The sequence below is a fragment of the Protomyctophum bolini genome, assembly GCF_963924005.1.
Source record: "Protomyctophum bolini genome assembly, chromosome: 13".
Classification (NCBI taxonomy): domain Eukaryota; kingdom Metazoa; phylum Chordata; class Actinopteri; order Myctophiformes; family Myctophidae; genus Protomyctophum; species Protomyctophum bolini.
Genome location: NC_137874.1, coordinates 44,696,354 through 44,717,828, shown reverse-complemented (window position 1 = coordinate 44,717,828; position 21,475 = coordinate 44,696,354). Strand labels below are relative to the sequence as shown.

Here is a 21,475-nt window from a genome sequence, read left to right as displayed (position 1 = left end):
TTTAGAAGAGATCGCCCACCGGAAGTCTTTGATTTCTGGCTTAAACTTGCTGACAAAACACAGCCGCGCCGGAACACGGCGCTAATGTGACGTCACCACAACACTGCACAGGGTCAGGTTTATGGAAACTGAGGTTAGTTCACTTTTAGCTTCTGAGATTAAACTCCTTATTAGATTTAAACTGACACCGTTTTAGGCGTTTGGTTCCTGAAATAAGACTTCTAGGGATTGACTTCTTAAAGTTAGCAGTTTTAGAGACTAAACTAATAGAGTTTTAGAGAGTAAAGTATAGTTTTAGTGTTAAAGTGAACGATGTCCATCATTATGAAGACAGTTCTTCGCTCCATGTCAGGGAAGAGTCATCTGGTTCAGAGGAAAGTCAACGCGAGAGGTAAGATACAGGACTTTATTACTATTATTATACTGTATATTACATTATATTTTAGTACATCTGGTTCAGAGGAAAGTCAACCTGAGAGGTAAGATACAGTACTTTATTACTATTATTATACTGTATATTACATTATATTTGGTTCAGAGGAAAGTCAACCTGAGAGGTTACACTACTTTATTACTATTATTATATATTACATTACACTAATAATTACAGTACAATTATAGCCTGCTTTTTGGTTTGTGTTTCTTCTCTTCTAAGAAAATGGGCGATCAGAAAGTGGAGGAAATGGTTGTCAAATATTTTCATTTTATTTTATTTATATATCATTGTCCTGTTTTTATGTTCTGTGTGGAACGTTAGCTGCTGCCATGCACCAGCTAATGGGGATCCTAATAAAACTCCAATAAACTCTAAATGTAGTTAATATTAGTTATTACAGAACTTTATTAGTCATTACTATTACATTACACTTGTATTATTATGTTATTAGGCTACTGTTACATTGCAGTATTCATTACATTAGAGTTACTCTTTCATACTAACACATACTGTATATATGTAACCACATGCAGTGTTACAATATATTACTATACTGATGATTTTTTATTTGATACTAAGGCGGTAATTAATACAATGAATCACTAGTTCTCACACTTTCAAGATAATAAATAAATACAAGTTAATGGGCGGGAACCCCTTTAGGTGTTAGCATTATGTTATGCTTCAGCTATTGAAAAATAGCAGACCTACAAGCTCATAGCACGCCACCGAGTGGCGCGCTTACGAGCTTGTAGGTCTGCTATTTTTGAAAAATCGAAGAGCGACTGACACAGAAACCTGTCAGGATGTAGAAGACATTTTTAGAATCTGATCTCAGGTCAGAATGGGTTAAGTAATAGCAGATCTACAAGCTGGTAGACAACAGAGAGGCTGCTGTAAACAGGCTGGTCAGGGCAGGCTGGTTCTGCTCTGTCTGTTGAGGGACCTGCATGTTGACAAACAGCATTCCCACCATTCACACCTATAACCTTTGACCTATGACCTATAACCTATGCGTACTGTATATCTGTGCGTGCAGGTATCCAGTGTGGGGTGTGCATGTACACACACACCCACAGGAAGGTGGACCTGACTCCCCTGGAACATCGTAAATTGACCTTCGACTCTCACAGTCTGGTGAGACAGCTGGAGGAGAGTGGTGAGACAGCTGTCTGTCTGTCTGTCTGTCTGTCTGTCTGTCTGTCTGTCTGCCTGCCTGTCTGTCTGTCTGTCTGTCTGTCTGTCTGTCTGTCTGTCTGTCTGTCTGTCTGTCTGTCTGTCTGTCTGTCTGTCTGTCTGTCTGCCTGCCTGCCTGTCTGCCTGCCTGTCTGCCTGCCTGTCTGTCTGTCTGTCTGCCTGCCTGTCTGTCTGCCTGCCTGCCTGTGTCTCATTATAATGTATTGTCATATTGTAATTGTATGAGAATACAATAGGCAGACAGACGGTAGTATTGTAATATGTTATTGTAATATTTCTCAGGTTTAGAGAAAACTCAGGCAGAGATCATCATCTCTGCTCTGGTTACCTTGACGACCACCAATATGGACATTGTTTACAAAGACATGGTGACGACCTCACATCAGGTACACACTCACACACACACACACACACACACACACACACACACACACACACACACACACACACACACACACACACACACACACACACACACACACACATGCTCATGTCCCAGTCAGCTCAGAGGGTGGTGTTCCAGTGATCAAGGCAAGCGTATATTTATTTAGAAGGCTTTAGTCTTCATGCTGAATCAAGTAATAGTCCCCAAACCTCATATAAAATATGTAGGCTGTGTCCCCAACATTGGTCAGCACAGAAATGATAGCCTATATATAGCCGAGTATCGCGCAGATTTTTCCCCTCGAGAGACCCGGAAAAGAATTCCCCGTTCCTTTTCCTCATAGACTTTTCAAAAAGTATTTATTTAAAGACGTTTATACGCCGCGGACAAAGACAACTCTTCAAATCATGATCAGTACTTTATTTTAGATTTTTTACAAACACATAAAACAGAGAACTTAAAATACAAACACAAACAACAACAGCAGAGAACGTATTCATGGACAGGCAAGATAGATAAGATAAACAAATAGAAAGAAAAAAAAAAGGAAAAAGAAAAATCAAATTAAAATGTGAAAATAGTTTACATTATTTACAAACGCAGCATCATCAACCGTATCATAATGTGTAGTAATACAATAAACAATCAAGAGGGCATTGCCTGACCATGGATCACACCAAGGGACCTGCAACATGACTGAGGAACACGTCCCACTTCAGATCATATTTATCCAACTGATTATTCATCTTAAAGGATAACCTCTCCAAAGCAGCCACAATACCGAGCTGAGTGAACCATACATGTGCTGGAGGTAAAACCTCAGACTTCCATACCCACCATTAATGCTGTTTGAATCCAGTCAGCTAGAGGTGTTGTCGTGACAAATCATGACAATAAACACAATGTTTTTCGGCCAAACAAAGAATTAGAAAGAAGAAAAAAATGGCAGGTTACAACACTTTTAGTTTGTTGTTTTTCTAACAAATTATTTGATCGTCCGAAGACATTGTGTTTAGGCATGCATTCTATGGTTCATATAGTCTGACAGACAGAGAGCAGACTGACAGCCACTATAGGGTTAATTATATATTACAAATAGAAGTCCACATTATTGAAGTCGGCCAGTCCTAGTTTTAAGCCAGCTCGCCTCCTCTAAAGGTTAGATTATGCCTTAATTAACCCATCCAGGCCTGACGTCTCCTCTAAAGGTTAGATTATGCCTTAATTAACCCATCCAGGCCTGACGTCGACATTTTAAATAAATGTATTCTAAATCATGACAATTTTCTGAAAGTTTGAGGCACATTTTAACGATTTGTCAAAAATAGCAGTCCTACAAGTTCATAGCGCGCCACTTTGTGGCCCGCTGTGAGCTTGTAGATCTGCTATTTTTCAATAGCAAAATTAAAACAATGTTTGACACACCAAAAGGGGTTAATGTCGCTGCGCTGCCGACTGCCTCGCTGGGCACAGAATAATGTGTCACATTTCTTCGTGGTATTAATTATAATCAAATCAAATCAAATCAAACTTTATTTATAGAGCACATTTAAAACAACCAAGGTTGACCAAAGTGCTGCACATCAGTGGCAAAAACAGAGAACAGGCAGGAGAACACAGAATATAAACGAGAAACACACTAATAAAAATGACAAAAATGTAAGGATGAAAGCATAAAATGGACTCAGGAGGGATTAAAAGCCAGGGAGAAAAGATGAGTTTTAAGGTGAGACTTAAAAACACCAATGGAGGGGGCAGAGCGAATGTGAAAGGGCAAGCTCTTCCAGAGTCTGGGAGCTGCAGCCGCGAAAGAGCGTGCGCCCCTGGTGCTTTTGTTAGTTGTTCGGCCCTCTAGCAGTACCTGATCCGCAGAGTGCAGAGCTCTAGCCGGGGTGTAGGGTTTTACGAGCCCGGAGAGATATTCGGGGGCCAGCCCATTTAAACATTTAAAAGTAAATAAAAGGACTTTAAAATCAATTCTAAAAGAAACCGGGAGCCAGTGAAGGGAGGCCAGCACGGGGGTTATGTGTTCTCTCTTTTTAATAAGCTACTGTATACTGTATAGGGTACTATAATGATCTGACATCATGAACATCATGCCTTCCATCATGCCCAGTGGCAACTGACTCCAAATGTCCCGCAAATCTTTTTATTTTTTGAAACTTTGTTTTTATTTTTATTTTTCAAGAAACGGGTGGGTCACGTCATAGGGCAACACAGTACATATCGTAAATTGTGACAAGTCATTTGTTACATTTCTTATTATTAACTTTCACAGTGTAACGGGTCTTACAGTTCCAGGAGAGTAAAGGGAACCCTCTTTGAGTAGTTTCAGAATGTCTTAGTTTGTTACTTTGTTCGTTTCCAGTTATAGGGTTCATGATAAGGAGATAATAAAATACGAAACAAAATGAAGGGTAAACAAAGGACACATGCACGCACACGCTAGTGCTGCACGATTCTTGCTCCAATGTGAATCTAGAATTCCCTCCACAAGAATTGAGATCATGATCATTTTAAATGTAGTTGAACATTTTCAAAATGTGTCACCTGGAGTCACATTATTACTATCGATGCAACCCTAATGCTATGATTAAAACATTAAAATTACTACGATCCAACCCTAATGCTATGATCAAAACATTAACATTACTACGATCCAACCCTAATGCTATGATTAAAACATTAACATTACTACTGCTTTAAACAACCCTAATGCTATGATTAAAACATTAACATTACTACTGCTTTAAACAACCCTAATGCTATGATTAAAACATTAACATTACTGCTGCTTTAAACAGAGATGCAACCCTAATGCTATGATTAAAATAGAACCTACTTTAAACCCTCTGAAACAGTGGTTTTCAACCCTTTTCAGATCAAGGCCCCTTAATGAGCCACGGACCACCATTTGATGACATTTAGCACCCAAAACATTAATACTATTTTGTCCACAATTCCATGCTGTATTGATGTTGGTACCATTAGGAGAGATAACAGGCAAACACTGATCAAAATAACAATTATTCTACATTGTCTAATTGTGTCGACTTCTTGTACATTAAGTAATGCAGATGTTTAACAATAATTTAACTCTTGAGAGCGAAATAATTGCTGCATGGGGACCACCTGGAACCCCCTCAAGGACCACTGGTGGTCCCTGGACCACAGGTTCAAAACAACTACTTTAAAATGAAAGTCATTGAAGGCAGTGGGGAATCAAACAAAAACAACCTAGTCACTGTATATGTGTAGGCCTGTTGCTGTTTTTGTCCACTTGAGGGCGACAGAGACTGTATAAGTGTTTCCCTCGGCCCATAGGCCCATTGTCTCCACCAGGCTGAAGGCATGGGGAGAGAGTATGTTTTATTGTCTCCACCATGAAGGCATGGGGAGAGAGTATGTTTTATTGTCTCCACCAGGCCGAAGGCACGGGGAGAGAGTATGTTTTATTATCTCCACCATGAAGGCATGGGGAGAGAGTATGTTTTATTGTCTCCACCAGGCTGAAGGCATGGGAAGAGAGTATGTTTTATGGTCTCCACCATGAAGGCATAGGGAGAGAGTATGTTTTATTGTCTCCACCAGGCTGAAGGCATGGGGAGAGAGTATGTTTTATTGTCTCCACCAGGCCGAAGGCATGAGGAGAGAGTATGTTTTATTGTCTCCACCAGGCTGAAGGCATGAGGAGAGAGTATGTTTTATTGTCTCCACCAGGCTGAAGGCATGAGGAGAGAGTATGTTTTATTGTCTCCACCAGGCTGAAGGCATGGGGAGAGAGTATGTTTTATTGTCTCCACCAGGCCGAAGGCAAGGGGAGAGAGTATGTTTTATTGTCTCCACCAGGCTGAAGGCATGGGGAGAGAGTATGTTTTATTGTCTCCACCAGGCCGAAGGCACGGGGAGAGAGTATGTTTTATTGTCTCCACCATGAAGGCATGGTGGAGACAATAAAACATTTCCTGGAATTGATCACATCTGCTCTTTATAGCGCCACCAGGAGGCCGACATATGTAAAATACATTTTCTAATATTACTCCTTCAGATTTTATCCAACTTTCACGCAAATCGGTACACATGCTCCCCATAGTCATGTGATCAAGACGGGTTTGTTTGATTTATCATAATCCACCCTCATTGGCTACGATTGGCTTCTAAACTTTTCAGGAGTAGCCCGCTTTGTACCCGTTTTGTACAAATCGCCACAACTCCTCAACGCAGCGTCCGATTGTGGTGAAACTGTGCATGCATATTCCCACTAGGCTTTGGAAGAAATGCCACTTGACAGTTTTCAAATCAGCCTCATGGTGGCGCTACAACAGGCCAAGCCGCGTCACACACACACACACACACACACACACACACACACACACACACACACACACACACACACACACACACGTTTATATTGCTCCTAAACATTTTTCCAAAAAACATCACACAAACACTCCTATCCTCCTGGTGGAGACCTGTGCACCTTTTCTAGTTAATATAGGATATACCATTTTTAACCCATCTAGACTCCATCAACACATTGTTATAATAATTAACATGTTTATAATGTTTATATTTAAAGGAGTTTACATGTTTATAATGTTTATATTTAAAGGAGATTAACATGTTTTTAATGTTTATATTTAAAGGAGATTAACATGTTTTTAATGTTTATATTTAAAGGAGATAGCGTTGCAGCAGATATTAGCTCATCTAGACTCCATCAGGAAGGACATGGTGATTCTGGAGAAGAGTGAGTTCGCCAACCTACGATCAGAGAACGCAGTACGTTACATATATTCATATATACATATATACTGTACACACATATATATACATACACACACACACACACACACACACACACACACACACACACACACACACACACACACACACACACACACACACACACACACACATGTGAGGAGTGATTTTCAGTTCCAGCTAGGAGAACACAAATTACAGTATGTTGAAAATTACAAATATTTGGGTCTTAACTTGGATGAACATTTACTTTATGAATATGGTACATCGGTATTGGCAGGATCTGCAGGTAGGGCCCTAGGTGGCATAATAGCCAAAACTAAACAGCTGGGTGATTTAGGATATGCTGCCTACTCCAAACTGTTTCACACGTGTGTCTGCCCTGTCATGGATTATATGGCGGGAATATGGGGCTCAAACATGAATATGAAGGGACAAATGGTTCAGAATAGAGCCATACGGTACTTTTTAAGGGTGCACAAATTTGCGCCTGTATTAGCAATAACAGGAGACATGGGTTGGGAGCCGTGTGAGATAAGGTGGAGAGGCAGCATGATGGCCTTATGGAACCGACTAATCAGAATGCCAGAGAACAGAGTTGCTAGGAAGATTTTCAACTGGGATGTATCAGTAAAAGGTGCATGGGCAAGTGCAATAGAGGACACTCTTGTACGTACTGGGTTACATGACAGTTTTCTAAATAACAGGGTTGTAAACATCTCAATGGTTAAAGACACACTTTATAGTTTATTTCAGAACAAATGGTCACAGGACATATTGTACAAACCAAAGTTGAGAACATTTGTTACGATAAAAAGCTGTTATGCTAGTGAAAAGTACGTCTGTGCCCCATTATCCAAAAGACAAAGATCCCTATGTGCCCAACTTGGTTCTGGGATCTTGCCTTTGCACCTTGAGACTGGGAGGTATAGAGGAGTTACAGAAGAAGAACGTATTTGCACCTACTGTGACATAAATGATATTGAGAATGAGTTCCATTTTCTTTTCTATTGCCCGTTGTATCATGAGCTACGTCAAAAGTTATTTAACAGATGTAAAAATATAGATTTGATGTGGTTAAGTGATGCAGAGCGACTGAGATGGATTTTTGAACAAAAGATATTTGCATTAGCAGAATATATAGAGAAAGCTTGGGACATAAGGACAAAGAAAACTTATATGTGATGTATTATTTATTATATTATTTTATTTTATGATAATGTTATTTCTGTTTTTGTTTTGATCAATTGTGTAACTTCTGTGTGGGAAGTGAACGTGAAATTGTTTATTTATGTTGTTGGTGTCTTATAATCCCGTAAGGGATGGGTCTTAATTGACAAGACACGAAAATAAAAATTCATTCATTCATTCATTCATTCAAATTCATTCACACATAGTCCTTCCATGCACCAGAACCTGGTTCTCCCAGTCCCGGCAGAGTAGTTCCGGAGCAACGGATTGTGTGGCCTTGCTCATTCCCTGCTGGACTGATGGAGGGTAGCTACTGGGACGTAAGTCGGGACCTCATCACCGCGCCTGGGTCGCCTGAGTGAGGGGTATGATGTTGAGAGACCAGAAACCCTGTTGACCTCAGGAAACATCACTGAGGATACGTCCCAGGTGATGACCTCAGGATAGATCACTGAGGATACGTCCCAGGTGATGACCTCAGGATACATCACTGAGGATATGTCCCAGGTGATGACCTCAGGATGCATCACTGAGGATACGTCCCAGGTGATGACCTCAGGATACATCACTGAGGATACGTCCCAGGTGATGACCTCAGGATGCATCACTGAGGGTACGTCCCAGGTGATGACCTCAGGATGCATCACTGAGGATACGTCCCAGGTGATGACCTCAGGATACATCACTGAGGATACGTCCCAGGTGATGACCTCAGGATGCATCACTGAGGATACGTCTCAGGTGATGACCTCAGGATGCATCACTGAGGATACGTCCCAGGTGATGACCTCAGGATACATCACTGAGGATACGTCCCAGGTGATGACCTCAGGATACATCACTGAGGATACGTCCCAGGTGCATCCATGCCATGTATTTTTAGTTCTACTGTACATTTACTGTACATACAACCTACGCTCCGAGAACGTACATACGTATACTTTTTTTTTCTCCTTTATTTACCCAGGGCAAGTGTTCAGTTTCAGCAACGCCCTGCACATAGAAACACACAGACAGACACACACATTAAAACCTGGAAGCTGACCAGTACAACCTCAGTCTGATACTGTTGTACTGACCAGTACAACCTCAGTCTGATACTGTTGTACTGACCAGTACAACCTCAGTCTGATACTGTTGTACTGACCAGTACAACCTCAGTCTGATACTGTTGTACTGACCAGTACAACCTCAGTCTGATACTGTTGTACTGACCAGTACAACCTCAGTCTGATACTGTTTTACTGACCAGTACAACCTCAGTCTGATACTGTTTTACTGACCAGTACAACCTCAGTCTGATACTGTTGTACTGACCAGTACAACCTCAGTCTGATACTGTTGTACTGACCAGTACAACCTCAGTCTGATACTGTTGTACTGACCAGTACAACCTCAGTCTGATACTGTTTTACTGACCAGTACAACCTCAGTCTGATACTGTTTTACTGACCAGTACAACCTCAGTCTGATACTGTTTTACTGACCAGTACAACCTCAGTCTGATACTGTTGTACTGACCGGTACAACCTCAGTCTGATACTGTTTTACTGACCAGTACAACCTCAGTCTGATACTGTTGTACTGACCGGTACAACCACAGTCTGATACTGTTGTACTGACCGGTACAACCACAGTCTGATACTGTTGTACTGACCGAAAATAAGAAAGAAATTGGAGAAAAAGAATAAGAAAAAAAATAGGGAAAAAAATAGGAAAAAAGATAGGGGAAAAAAAGAGCCATGTCTGTCAATTCACTTGAGTACTGTAGCAAAATAAATACAATTTGTCACATGCCATAAAACATAATAACAAATAACAAACTTATAATTATTATCCTAATTTAATAGACACCATAAATAATAATTATACTTAAACAAATAATGAGAAGGACCATGGTCCGTAACAGACCTCATATCACTAGGTGTGTTATATATGATCGTCAATCCGACGATTGGCGCGGAGGAGAACTTGGTGGCGCGCTTTGAGCTTGTAGATAAATTCTAACATAATGTTTAAAACATCAAAAGGGGTTCCCGCCCAAAATGCGTTAAATTTAGCCACTGACGGTCACATTATTATTGCATCATCAATATCGGTGAGTATTATCTGGATTATTTTGAGACCGATCCGATCCCGATATGGTGTTTTTATGACTGGTGTGGATACGTAGATCTCTAATGTGTGTGTGTGTGTGTGTGTGTGTGTGTGTGTGTGTGTGTGTGTGTGTGTGTGTGTGTTTTTTTTTACCTGTAGAAGATGAAGCGGGAGCTGGATCAGTTAAGAAACAGACTGACGGTAAGAAAACTAAATAGGACTTTATTTAACTTTATTTAACGTCCACCTCTCAGGACAGTTATTACAGACATCATTAGTAAATGCACAACACCTGGGAGTTATATCATAATATATGTAATAAAGTATTTATATAATATATGTAATAATAAAGTATTTATAATGTAATAAAGTAGTGTGGTGTTTCTCAGGAGGAGAGTCTGAATGTAATAAAGTATTTATAATGTAATAAAGTACTTATAATGTAATAAAGTAGTGTGGTGTTTCTCAGGAGGAGAGTCTGAATGTAATAAAGTATTTATAATGTAATAAAGTATTTATAATGTAATAAAGTAGTGTGGTGTTTCTCAGGAGGAGAGTCTGAATGTAATAAAGTATTTATAATGTAACTAATAAAGTACTTATAATGTAATAAAGTAGTGTGGTGTTTCTCAGGAGGAGAGTCTGAAGATCCGAGCAGAGACTAAATTGGACATCAACCTGGAGAGAAGTCGTATTTCTGATATGGTAATAAAATAAATATACATTTCATATTAATACTGTGTAATATAATCATAGATCATATTGTATACATCTCTGATATTATGGTGGTGTCTAGTTTTACCATCACATGTAATATAATATCATGCTAATAGGGTTTTTTTTCCACTGTTTTGTTTATTCAAGATTCAGGGTATACAGTAAATCAAATGACAGTATATGTGACACACCCATATGAAACATATAAAAGATAACAAAATGTTGTGAGTCCATACACAAAATATTGTGGTAGCATAAAATAAAAATAAGAAAATAAAATAAAAAGTTGCATAGTCCTATGCTAACATGGAAGCGACACTAATACAAACCACATAACCGGAATCAAGTTTTGAAACAAAAACAAGACAAACGTACGACAAGACAAGACAAGACAACATGGCATGGTCATTGGTCACCCAAAACATAATAGACGTGGTATTGCATCCATGGCTCCTAATAATAAATATACTGAACAACCCAGCTGCGTCGGGAATCTACAGTAGCATGCTCAGATCCAAGATTAAACTCATTCAATCTGGAATTGCTTGGAACTGCAAGTTATTTACTAGTGCGAGGAAGGGGCCCCATGTGTCCTCAAATTTGGATACAGAGCCTCTCAGGGTACATCTAATTTTTTCTAATTGAATAAAGTGGAGTACATCTCTAATCCAGTGAAGATGGGTTGGGGGAGCAGAGGACTTCCATTTCATCAGAATCAGACGCCTAGCTAAGAGAGTGGTAAAGGCCACCAAGTGAGCTTTGTATTTTGACAGGAATAGATCAGGGGGAGAGATTCCGAAAATAGCCGTCATTACATTTGGTTCAAATGGTACCCCAACACTACTCGACATAGTGTCAAAGATCTTAGTCCAATAATACCTACGTAAAGAAGGGCATGACCAAAACATATGTATATACGTGGCGGGGGCCGAACGACATCTATCACACAGGGGATCAATATCACCATATATTTTGGATAACCTAACTTTAGTGAAATGCACACGATGGATAATTTTGCATTGGATTAGCCCATGCCTCACACAAATGGAAGAAGAGTGGACAAGACGTAAAATATCTTCCCAATCATCGTCTGAGATTTCTTCTCCCAAGTCCTCTTCCCACCTGTTCTTAATATTTTCTATTGAAGTAGGCCGCAAAGAGAAAATACAATTGTACATAACCGATATTAGACCCTTCGTGCTCGACAATGGAGTTAAGAAGGAATCAACCACAGTGGCCTCTGGAAGGTTTGGAAATACAGGGTTAAGGCTACGCACAAAACTGCGAATCTGAAGATATCGAAAGAAGTGTTGATTTGAAAGGGAATATTTCCCAGACAGCTGTTGAAAGGAGGCAAATACTTTGTCAATATACAGATCACTGAGCTTTGTAATACCAAGTGATGACCATAAAGAGAAGGCATTATCACTCAAAGATGGATGGAATAAAGGGTTTGCTGTTATTGGGGCAAGGAAGGACTGAGCTTGTAGACCAAAGTGGCGCCTGAATTGATTCCAAATTTTCAGTGTGGATTTGACAATAACATTCTTAGAATAAGGGGTAAGAGAAAAACGAATAGGGGTATGAATAAGAGCAGTTAACGAGGCAGGCCTTACTGAGGAAGATTCCATCTCAATCCATGTTGGACGTAAAGGTGATTTCTCCAACATTAGCCAATGTTGCAAAATTCTAAGATTGGCTGCCCAGTAATAATACCTAAAGATAGGTATATCATGCCAATAGGTTGCTAATAGCATGCTACAGGTCTCACTCTCAACCTTGGTGGATGGTCCCACAGACCTCCAATTTCATAAAAAAATGACCACTTTGTTTATTTATTATTATTTATTTTGTGTGTGTGTGTGTGTGTGTGTGTGTGTGTGTGTGTGTGTGTGTGTGTGTGTGTGTGTGTGTGTGTGTGTGTGTGTGTGTGTGTGTGTGTGTGTGTGTGTGTGCGTGCGTGCGTGCGTGCGTGCGTGCGTGCGTGCGTGCGTGCGTGCGTGCGTGCGTGCGTGCGTCTGTGCGTCTGTGTGTGTCTCTTCCAGTTTACTGATCAGGAGAAGAAGCTAATGGAGGCTAGCTCAGAGTTCCATCACAAGGTCAACTTCAATATTATTATTATTATTATTGACACTGTCTATTTGATTGATTGATTGATTGATTGATTGATTGACTGATACTTTATTGGCAGTTAACAGTACGAGGATATCATTAAACTACAGAGGCTGCCTGTCGAAGGTATTAAACTACGGTTAAACTACTAAGGTTATTAAACTACAGAGGCTGCCTGTCGAAGGTACAACTTGTCCAAAATGCGGCAGCCAGAGTTTTAACTAAAACTAAGATGAGAGAAGATATTACTCCAGTTTTAGCTTCTCTGAATTAATTGGCTTCCAGTTGTTCTTAGGATTGATTTAAATTTTATTTTACTTGTTTATAAGGGGCCGATTCATACTAAAAATAAAAGTCGGCTCGGCTCTGTAGAGCCTACAATGTGACGTCATTTAAAACCTTCCTACCTTCATATGTTAAAAAGAGAAGTTACATATATATTATGATTGTGCAGGAGAAGTTAGAAGCCAGAAGGCTTATCGAGAACTTCCCCTAATTTAAAGAATCAAACATAAAAAGTAAATACAATACAGGTAATAATAATAATAAAACTTTATTTGTATAGCACCTTTCATGACATGAAATGCAGCTCAAAGTGCTTTACAGAACAATGGAGAATAAAAGAAAAGAAAAGCAATGCATAAACATTAAAAAACAAGCAGTAATGCAATACAGTGAGGACATAAAAAAATAAAAGATCAATTAAAAGCAATGTTGTAGAAGTGGGTCTTGAGCTCTGCTTTAAAAATGTCTACTGAGGCTGCCTGTCGAAGGTACAGTGGGAGCTTGTTAAACTACAGAGGCTGGTACAGTGGGAAATTGTTCCACGCCGTCGGCCCGTAGAAGCAAAAAGCTGCTTCCCCGTATTTTTTAGTTGCCATTTTTTTAGGCAAAGCGAGCAGGCCAGCAGTGGAAGACCTTAGGGGGCGGTTTGGGACATATTTAGGCAGGCAGTCATGTAGGTAGGAAGGTGCGAGACCATTGAGAGCTTTATACACAAGTAAAATAATTTAAAAATCAATCCTAAAAACAACCGGAAGCCAGTGCAGTGATGCCAAAACTGGAGTAATATGTTCTTACTTAGTTTTAGTAAAAACTCTGGCTGCTGCATTTTGGACAAGTTGTAATCTGTCAGTTGTTTTCTTAGGCAGTCCAGGAAAAAGTGCATTGCAGTAATCAAGCCAAGAAAAAACAAAGGCGTGGATTAGCGTTTTTGCATCGTCCAATGACAAATAGGCTCTGATTCGTGCAATATTTCTAAGGTGAAAAAAGGCAATCTTGGTAACATGATTAATGTGTGTGTGTGTGTGTGTGTGTGTGTGTGTGTGTGTGTGTGTGTGTGTGTGTGTGTGTGTGTGTGTGTGTGTGTGACCTTCAGAAAGCAGACATTGACCTTGACAACACAGAGGCCAGTAAGAAGATTGACCTTGAGGTCGCTTCACTGAAGACCTTACTGGAGTCTCTGAAACTGGAGACGATACGATACTTAGCAGGTACTAATACTAATACTCTAAACTAGAGTAAAGTATTGAAAAGACAAAAGAGTGGCCGCGCACGATTATTTATTAGGACGCAGAGTAGGAACCAAGGTTTATTTATTAGGATGCAGAGTAGGAACCAGGGTTTATTTATTAGGATACAGAGTAGGAACCAAGGTTTATTTATTAGGACGCAGAGTAGGAACCAAGGTTTATTTATTAGGACGCAGAGTAGGAACCAAGGTTTATTTATTAGGACGCAGAGTAGGAACCAAGGTTTATTTATTAGGACGCAGAGTAGGAACCAAGGTTTATTTATTAGGACGCAGAGTAGGAACCAAGGTTTATTTATTAGGATGCAGAGTAGGAACCAAGGTTTATTTATTAGGACACAGAGTAGGAACCAGGGTTTATTTATTAGGATACAGAGTAGGAACCAAGGTTTATTTATTAGGATGCAGAGTAGGAACCAAGGTTTATTTATTAGGATACAGAGTAGGAACCAAGGTTTATTTATTAGGACACAGAGTAGGAACCAAGGTTTATTTATTAGGATGCAGAGTAGGAACCAAGGTTTATTTATTAGGACACAGAGTAGGAACCAAGGTTTATTTATTAGGACACAGAGTAGGAACCAAGGTTTATTTATTAGGATGCAGAGTAGGAACCAAGGTTTATTTATTAGGACGCAGAGTAGGAACCAAGGTTTATTTATTAGGACGCAGAGTAGGAACCAAGGTTTATTTATTAGGACGCAGAGTAGGAACCAAGGTTTATTTATTAGGATGCAGAGTAGGAACCAAGGTTTATTTATTAGGACACAGAGTAGGAACCAGGGTTTATTTATTAGGATACAGAGTAGGAACCAAGGTTTATTTATTAGGACGCAGAGTAGGAACCAAGGTTTATTTATTAGGACACAGAGTAGGAACCAGGGTTTATTTATTAGGACACAGAGTAGGAACCAAGGTTTATTTATTAGGATACAGAGTAGGAACCAAGGTTTATTTATTAGGACGCAGAGTAGGAACCTAGGTTTATTTATTAGGACACAGAGTAGGAACCAAGGTTTATTTATTAGGACACAGAGTAGGAACCAAGGTTTATTTATTAGGACACAGAGTAGGAACCAAGGTTTATTTATTAGGATACAGAGTAGGAACCAAGGTTTATTTATTAGGATACAGAGTAGGAACCAAGGTTTATTTATTAGAATGCAGAGTAGGAACCAAGGTTTATTTATTAGGATACAGAGTAGGAACCAAGGTTTATTTATTAGGATACAGAGTAGGAACCAGGGTTTATTTATTAGGATACAGAGTAGGAACCAAGGTTTATTTATTAGGACACAGAGTAGGAACCAAGGTTTATTTATTAGGACACAGAGTAGGAACCAAGGTTTATTTATTAGGACACAGAGTAGGAACCAAGGTTTATTTATTAGGACACAGAGTAGAAACCAAGGTTTATTTATTAGGATGCAGATTAGGAACCAAGGTTTATTTATTAGGATGCAGAGTAGGAACCAAGGTTTATTTATTAGGATGCAGAGTAGGAACCAAGGTTAATTTATTAGGATGCAGAGTAGGAACCAAGGTTTATTTATTAGGATACAGAGTAGGAACCAAGGTTTATTTATTAGGACACAGAGTAGGAACCAGGGTTTATTTATTAGGATGCAGAGTAGGAACCAAGGTTAATTTATTAGGATGCAGAGTAGGAACCAAGGTTTATTTATTAGGACACAGAGTAGGAACCAAGGTTTGTTTATTAGAATGCAGAGTAGGAACCAAGGTTTATTTATTAGGATGCAGAGTAGAAACAAAGGTTTATTTATTAGGATACAGAGTAGGAACCAAGGTTTATTTATTAGGACGCAGAGTAGGAAGCAAGGTTTGTTTATTAGAATGCAGAGTAGGAACCAAGGTTTATTTATTAGAATGCAGAGTAGGAACCAAGGTTTATTTATTAGGACACAGAGTAGGAACCAAGGTTTATTTATTAGGATACAGAGTAGGAACCAAGGTTTATTTATTAGGAGTCACAGAGTAGGAACCAAGGTTTATTTATTAGGACACAGAGTAGGAACCAAGGTTTATTTATTAGGATACAGAGTAGGAACCAAGGTTTATTTATTAGGAGTCACAGAGTAGGAACCAAGGTTTATTTATTAGGAGTCACAGAGTAGGAACCAAGGTTTATTTATTAGGACACAGAGTAGGAACCAAGGTTTATTTATTAGGATACAGAGTAGGAACCAAGGTTTATTTATTAGGAGTCACAGAGTAGGAACCAAGGTTTATTTATTAGGATACAGAGTAGGAACCAAGGTTTATTTATTAGGAGTCACAGAGTAGGAAGCAAGGTTTGTTTATTAGAATGCAGAGTAGGAACCAAGGTTTATTTATTAGAATGCAGAGTAGGAACCAAGGTTTATTTATTAGGATACAGAGTAGGAACCAAGGTTTATTTATTAGAATGCAGAGTAGGAACCAAGGTTTATTTATTAGGACACAGAGTAGGAACCAAGGTTTATTTATTAGGATGCAGATTAGGAACCAAGGTTTATTTATTAGGATACAGAGTAGGAACCAAGGTTTATTTATTAGGAGTCACAGAGTAGGAAGCAAGGTTTGTTTATTAGAATGCAGAGTAGGAACCAAGGTTTATTTATTAGAATGCAGAGTAGGAACCAAGGTTTATTTATTAGGATGCAGAGTAGGAACCAAGGTTTATTTATTAGGACACAGAGTAGGAACCAAGGTTTATTTATTAGGACACAGAGTAGGAACCAAGGTTTATTTATTAGGATACAGAGTAGGAACCTAGGTTTATTTATTAGGACACAGAGTAGGAACCAAGGTTTATTTATTAGGAGTCACAGAGTAGGAACCAAGGTTTATTTATTAGGACACAGAGTAGGAACCAAGGTTTATTTATTAGGATACAGAGTAGGAACCAAGGTTTATTTATTAGGATACAGAGTAGGAACCAAGGTTTATTTATTAGGACGCAGAGTAGGAAGCAAGGTTTGTTTATTAGAATGCAGAGTAGGAACCAAGGTTTATTTATTAGAATGCAGAGTAGGAACCAAGGTTTATTTATTAGGACACAGAGTAGGAACCAAGGTTTATTTATTAGGATGCAGAGTAGGAACCAAGGTTTATTTATTAGGATACAGAGTAGAAACCAAGGTTTATTTATTAGGATGCAGATTAGGAACCAAGGTTTATTTATTAGGATACAGAGTAGGAACCAAGGTTTATTTATTAGGATACAGAGTAGGAACCAAGGTTTATTTATTAGGATACAGAGTAGGAACCAAGGTTTATTTATTAGGACGCAGAGTAGAAACCAAGGTTTATTTATTAGGATGCAGATTAGGAACCAAGGTTTATTTATTAGGATACAGAGTAGGAACCAAGGTTTATTTATTAGGATACAGAGTAGGAACCAAGGTTTATTTATTAGGATGCAGAGTAGAAACCAAGGTTTATTTATTAGGATGCAGATTAGGAACCAAGGTTTATTTATTAGGATGCAGAGTAGGAACCAAGGTTTATTTATTAGGATGCAGAGTAGGAACCAAGGTTTATTTATTAGGATACAGAGTAGGAACCAAGGTTTATTTATTAGGATGCAGATTAGGAACCAAGGTTTATTTATTAGGATACAGAGTAGGAACCAAGGTTTATTTATTAGGATACAGAGTAGGAACCAAGGTTTATTTATTAGGAGTCACAGAGTAGGAACCAAGGTTTATTTATTAGGATACAGAGTAGGAACCAAGGTTTATTTATTAGGAGTCACAGAGTAGGAACCAAGGTTTATTTATTAGGACACAGAGTAGGAACCAAGGTTTATTTATTAGGATACAGAGTAGGAACCAAGGTTTATTTATTAGGATACAGAGTAGGAACCAAGGTTTATTTATTAGGACGCAGAGTAGGAACCAAGGTTTATTTATTAGGATGCAGAGTAGGAACCAAGGTTTATTTATTAGGATGCAGAGTAGGAACCAGGGTTTATTTATTAGGATGCAGAGTAGGAACCAAGGTTTATTTATTAGGACGCAGAGTAGGAAGCAAGGTTTGTTTATTAGAATGCAGAGTAGGAACCAAGGTTTATTTATTAGAATGCAGAGTAGGAACCAAGGTTTATTTATTAGGACACAGAGTAGGAACCAAGGTTTATTTATTAGGATGCAGAGTAGGAACCAAGGTTTATTTATTAGGATGCAGAGTAGGAACCAAGGTTTATTTATTAGGATACAGAGTAGGAACCAAGGTTTATTTATTAGGATACAGAGTAGGAACCAAGGTTTATTTATTAGGATACAGAGTAGGAACCAAGGTTTATTTATTAGGACGCAGAGTAGAAACCAAGGTTTATTTATTAGGATGCAGATTAGGAACCAAGGTTTATTTATTAGGATACAGAGTAGGAACCAAGGTTTATTTATTAGGATGCAGAGTAGAAACCAAGGTTTATTTATTAGGATGCAGATTAGGAACCAAGGTTTATTTATTAGGACGCAGAGTAGAAACCAAGGTTTATTTATTAGGATGCAGATTAGGAACCAAGGTTTATTTATTAGGATACAGAGTAGGAACCAAGGTTTATTTATTAGGATGCAGAGTAGGAACCAAGGTTTATTTATTAGGATACAGAGTAGGAACCAAGGTTTATTTATTAGGATGCAGAGTAGGAACCAAGGTTTATTTATTAGGACGCAGAGTAGGAACCAAGGTTTATTTATTAGGACGCAGAGTAGGAACCAAGGTTTATTTATTAGGACACAGAGTAGGAACCAAGGTTTATTTATTAGGACGCAGAGTAGGAACCAAGGTTTATTTATTAGGACGCAGAGTAGGAACCAAGGTTTATTTATTAGGACACAGAGTAGGAACCAAGGTTTATTTATTAGGATACAGAGTAGGAACCAAGGTTTATTTATTAGGATACAGAGTAGGAACCAAGGTTTATTTATTAGGACGCAGAGTAGGAACCAAGGTTTATTTATTAGGACACAGAGTAGGAACCAAGGTTTATTTATTAGGACGCAGTGTAGGAACCAAGGTTTATTTATTATTAGGAACCAACGTTTCGGCATGTGTTTTGTCTCCTTGCAGCGACAGTGTTTTCCTGTCTGGCGATCGCCCTGGCTTTCTACCGACTGTGGAGATGAAACTACGGAATCCTTTAGTTTATCTATGTTTTATATTTCTACCGACTGTGGAGATGAACCATGGAATCCTTTAGTTTATCTATGTTTTATATTTCTACAGACCATGGAATCTCTTGGTGTTTTCCTGTAATAACGTCCTACTTCATAGCACAGCGTCACACAATCTGTAGATCTGCATTTTTAAATTTTAATCCTGAAAAGTGACCGTTTTGGAAAGAGACGATGGTTTCAATGTACATAATAATATTATTTAGATATTATTTTGTTTTAGACTAATGCTATAGGCTCATTGTTTACCTGTGACAGTTTACTGAGGCACTATTATTACTATTATTATATACCGGTAATGAAGCACATTTTACACCTTACTTTGTCTGAAAATAGGTTTGTGTTCACCATAGTCGACAATAAAAAAAACATGTGTTTTACCATGTGTTCCTCAACTAGATTTGTGACCTTTGGATTTATAGCCTCTCAGACCCATCTGAGTCACGGACCACCATTTGATGACATTTAGCCTCTCAGATTATTATTATTATTACTGAAAATTTCTGACGAGCCGAAATCATTTCGGCACTACAGTGCCGAAACAGCAGTAAAATAGGAGTATGAATCGGCCCTAAGACTTCCACTTTATCACTATACATTTTGTTCTTTTGGCAGCAACCATACCTGCCTGGGAAGGATTACGGCCTCTTGTCTCATCAGAGCAACAAAATATTACTAAACAGCAACCTGGCTGAATATCCTTTCCCAGCTGTCTGGAGAACCAATTAAATATATTTACCCAGAAATGATGTGAGACAGATAGAGAACGCTCTGCAATGCCACATCTATCACACATATAAGGGAGACTGTTGGGTACATTTTTACTAAGTTTAGATTTGGAGCAGCTCTGAACAGGCCCTCCTGTTACTGGGACACTGTGATGACCAGACTCCCCTGACGGTAGCAATCTACCGTCTACCTCCAATCTGACAGTACACCTGCTTTAATATGATGTGCTATATATTATTATAAGATAATGCTAACCCTAGCACAAGATATTAACATTAAATACACCTGGTTTAAGTGTGATGTGCTATATTATAATAGGGGTGGATGCAGAAGCTTGGTTTAAATATGTTGTGCTATATCATATTATATTATAGGGTGTATGCAGAAACATATTATAGGGGGCCCTATTATAGAGGCCCCTATTATAGGGGCCCCTGTAGCAAAACATATTAACATTAAACAGCATTATGATCTGTTTACTCTACTGTGATTCAATCTTTAACCAGAGGGGGGCGTCAGAGACCTTGCTTTGCAGCCCAATAGCGTAGCAGTGGTGTGTAAAGTAACTAAGTACAAACTTAAATACAATTTTGAGGTATTTATTTCTGCTTTACTTGAGTATTTATAATTGCCAAAACTTTTACTACCACTACATTTATTTGAAAACATTTTGTACATTTTGATTATTATTACAAAACATACAGTTTACATTTTCAGCCCGTTTGAAAACAGCAGAGCTATACAAGCTCACAAGGTGACGCATTGTGAGATCTGCTATTTTCAAAATGATGGGATATTCTGCATAATAAATGGTGCATTTATATATCGCCTTTATCCAAAGCGCTTTACATAGATTGTGAATTACATTCACCCATTTTACATAGATTGTGCATTACACACACACACACACACACACACACACACACACACACACACACACACACACACACACACACACACACACACACACACACACACACACACACACACACACACACACACACACACGCCTTCCCAGTCTAAACTCAAGGTAAAAACCACCCTGTGTATTATACCTATAAGTGATGCCTTCCAGTAAACTCGGAGGTAAAAACCTCCCCATATATTATAACTAATGGAAGTGATGTGATGCC

The 21,475-nt window shown here is 38.7% G+C and overlaps 1 protein-coding gene across 3 annotated transcripts; it reads left to right on the top strand.

Annotated features, from left to right (window-relative positions):
• The first annotated feature begins 110 nt into the window (after positions 1 to 110).
• Positions 111 to 19,993, top strand: ccdc90b (coiled-coil domain containing 90B). 3 transcript variants are annotated; one of them, XM_080779661.1, is made up of 10 exons: positions 111 to 391; positions 1,476 to 1,595; positions 1,916 to 2,019; positions 6,699 to 6,800; positions 10,230 to 10,271; positions 10,704 to 10,775; positions 12,833 to 12,886; positions 14,278 to 14,392; positions 19,510 to 19,607; positions 19,664 to 19,993. In XM_080779661.1, the coding sequence occupies exons 1-9, from the start codon at positions 313 to 315 to the stop codon at positions 19,563 to 19,565; spliced, it is 744 nt and encodes a 247-aa protein (XP_080635787.1). In that variant the 5' UTR covers positions 111 to 312; the 3' UTR covers positions 19,566 to 19,607; positions 19,664 to 19,993. The 3 variants fall into 3 exon arrangements, with proteins under 3 accessions (XP_080635787.1, XP_080635788.1, XP_080635786.1); XM_080779662.1 differs by having other exon boundaries at positions 14,285 to 14,392; positions 19,510 to 19,993; XM_080779660.1 differs by having other exon boundaries at positions 19,510 to 19,993.
• Positions 19,994 to 21,475: the final 1,482 nt, after the last annotated feature.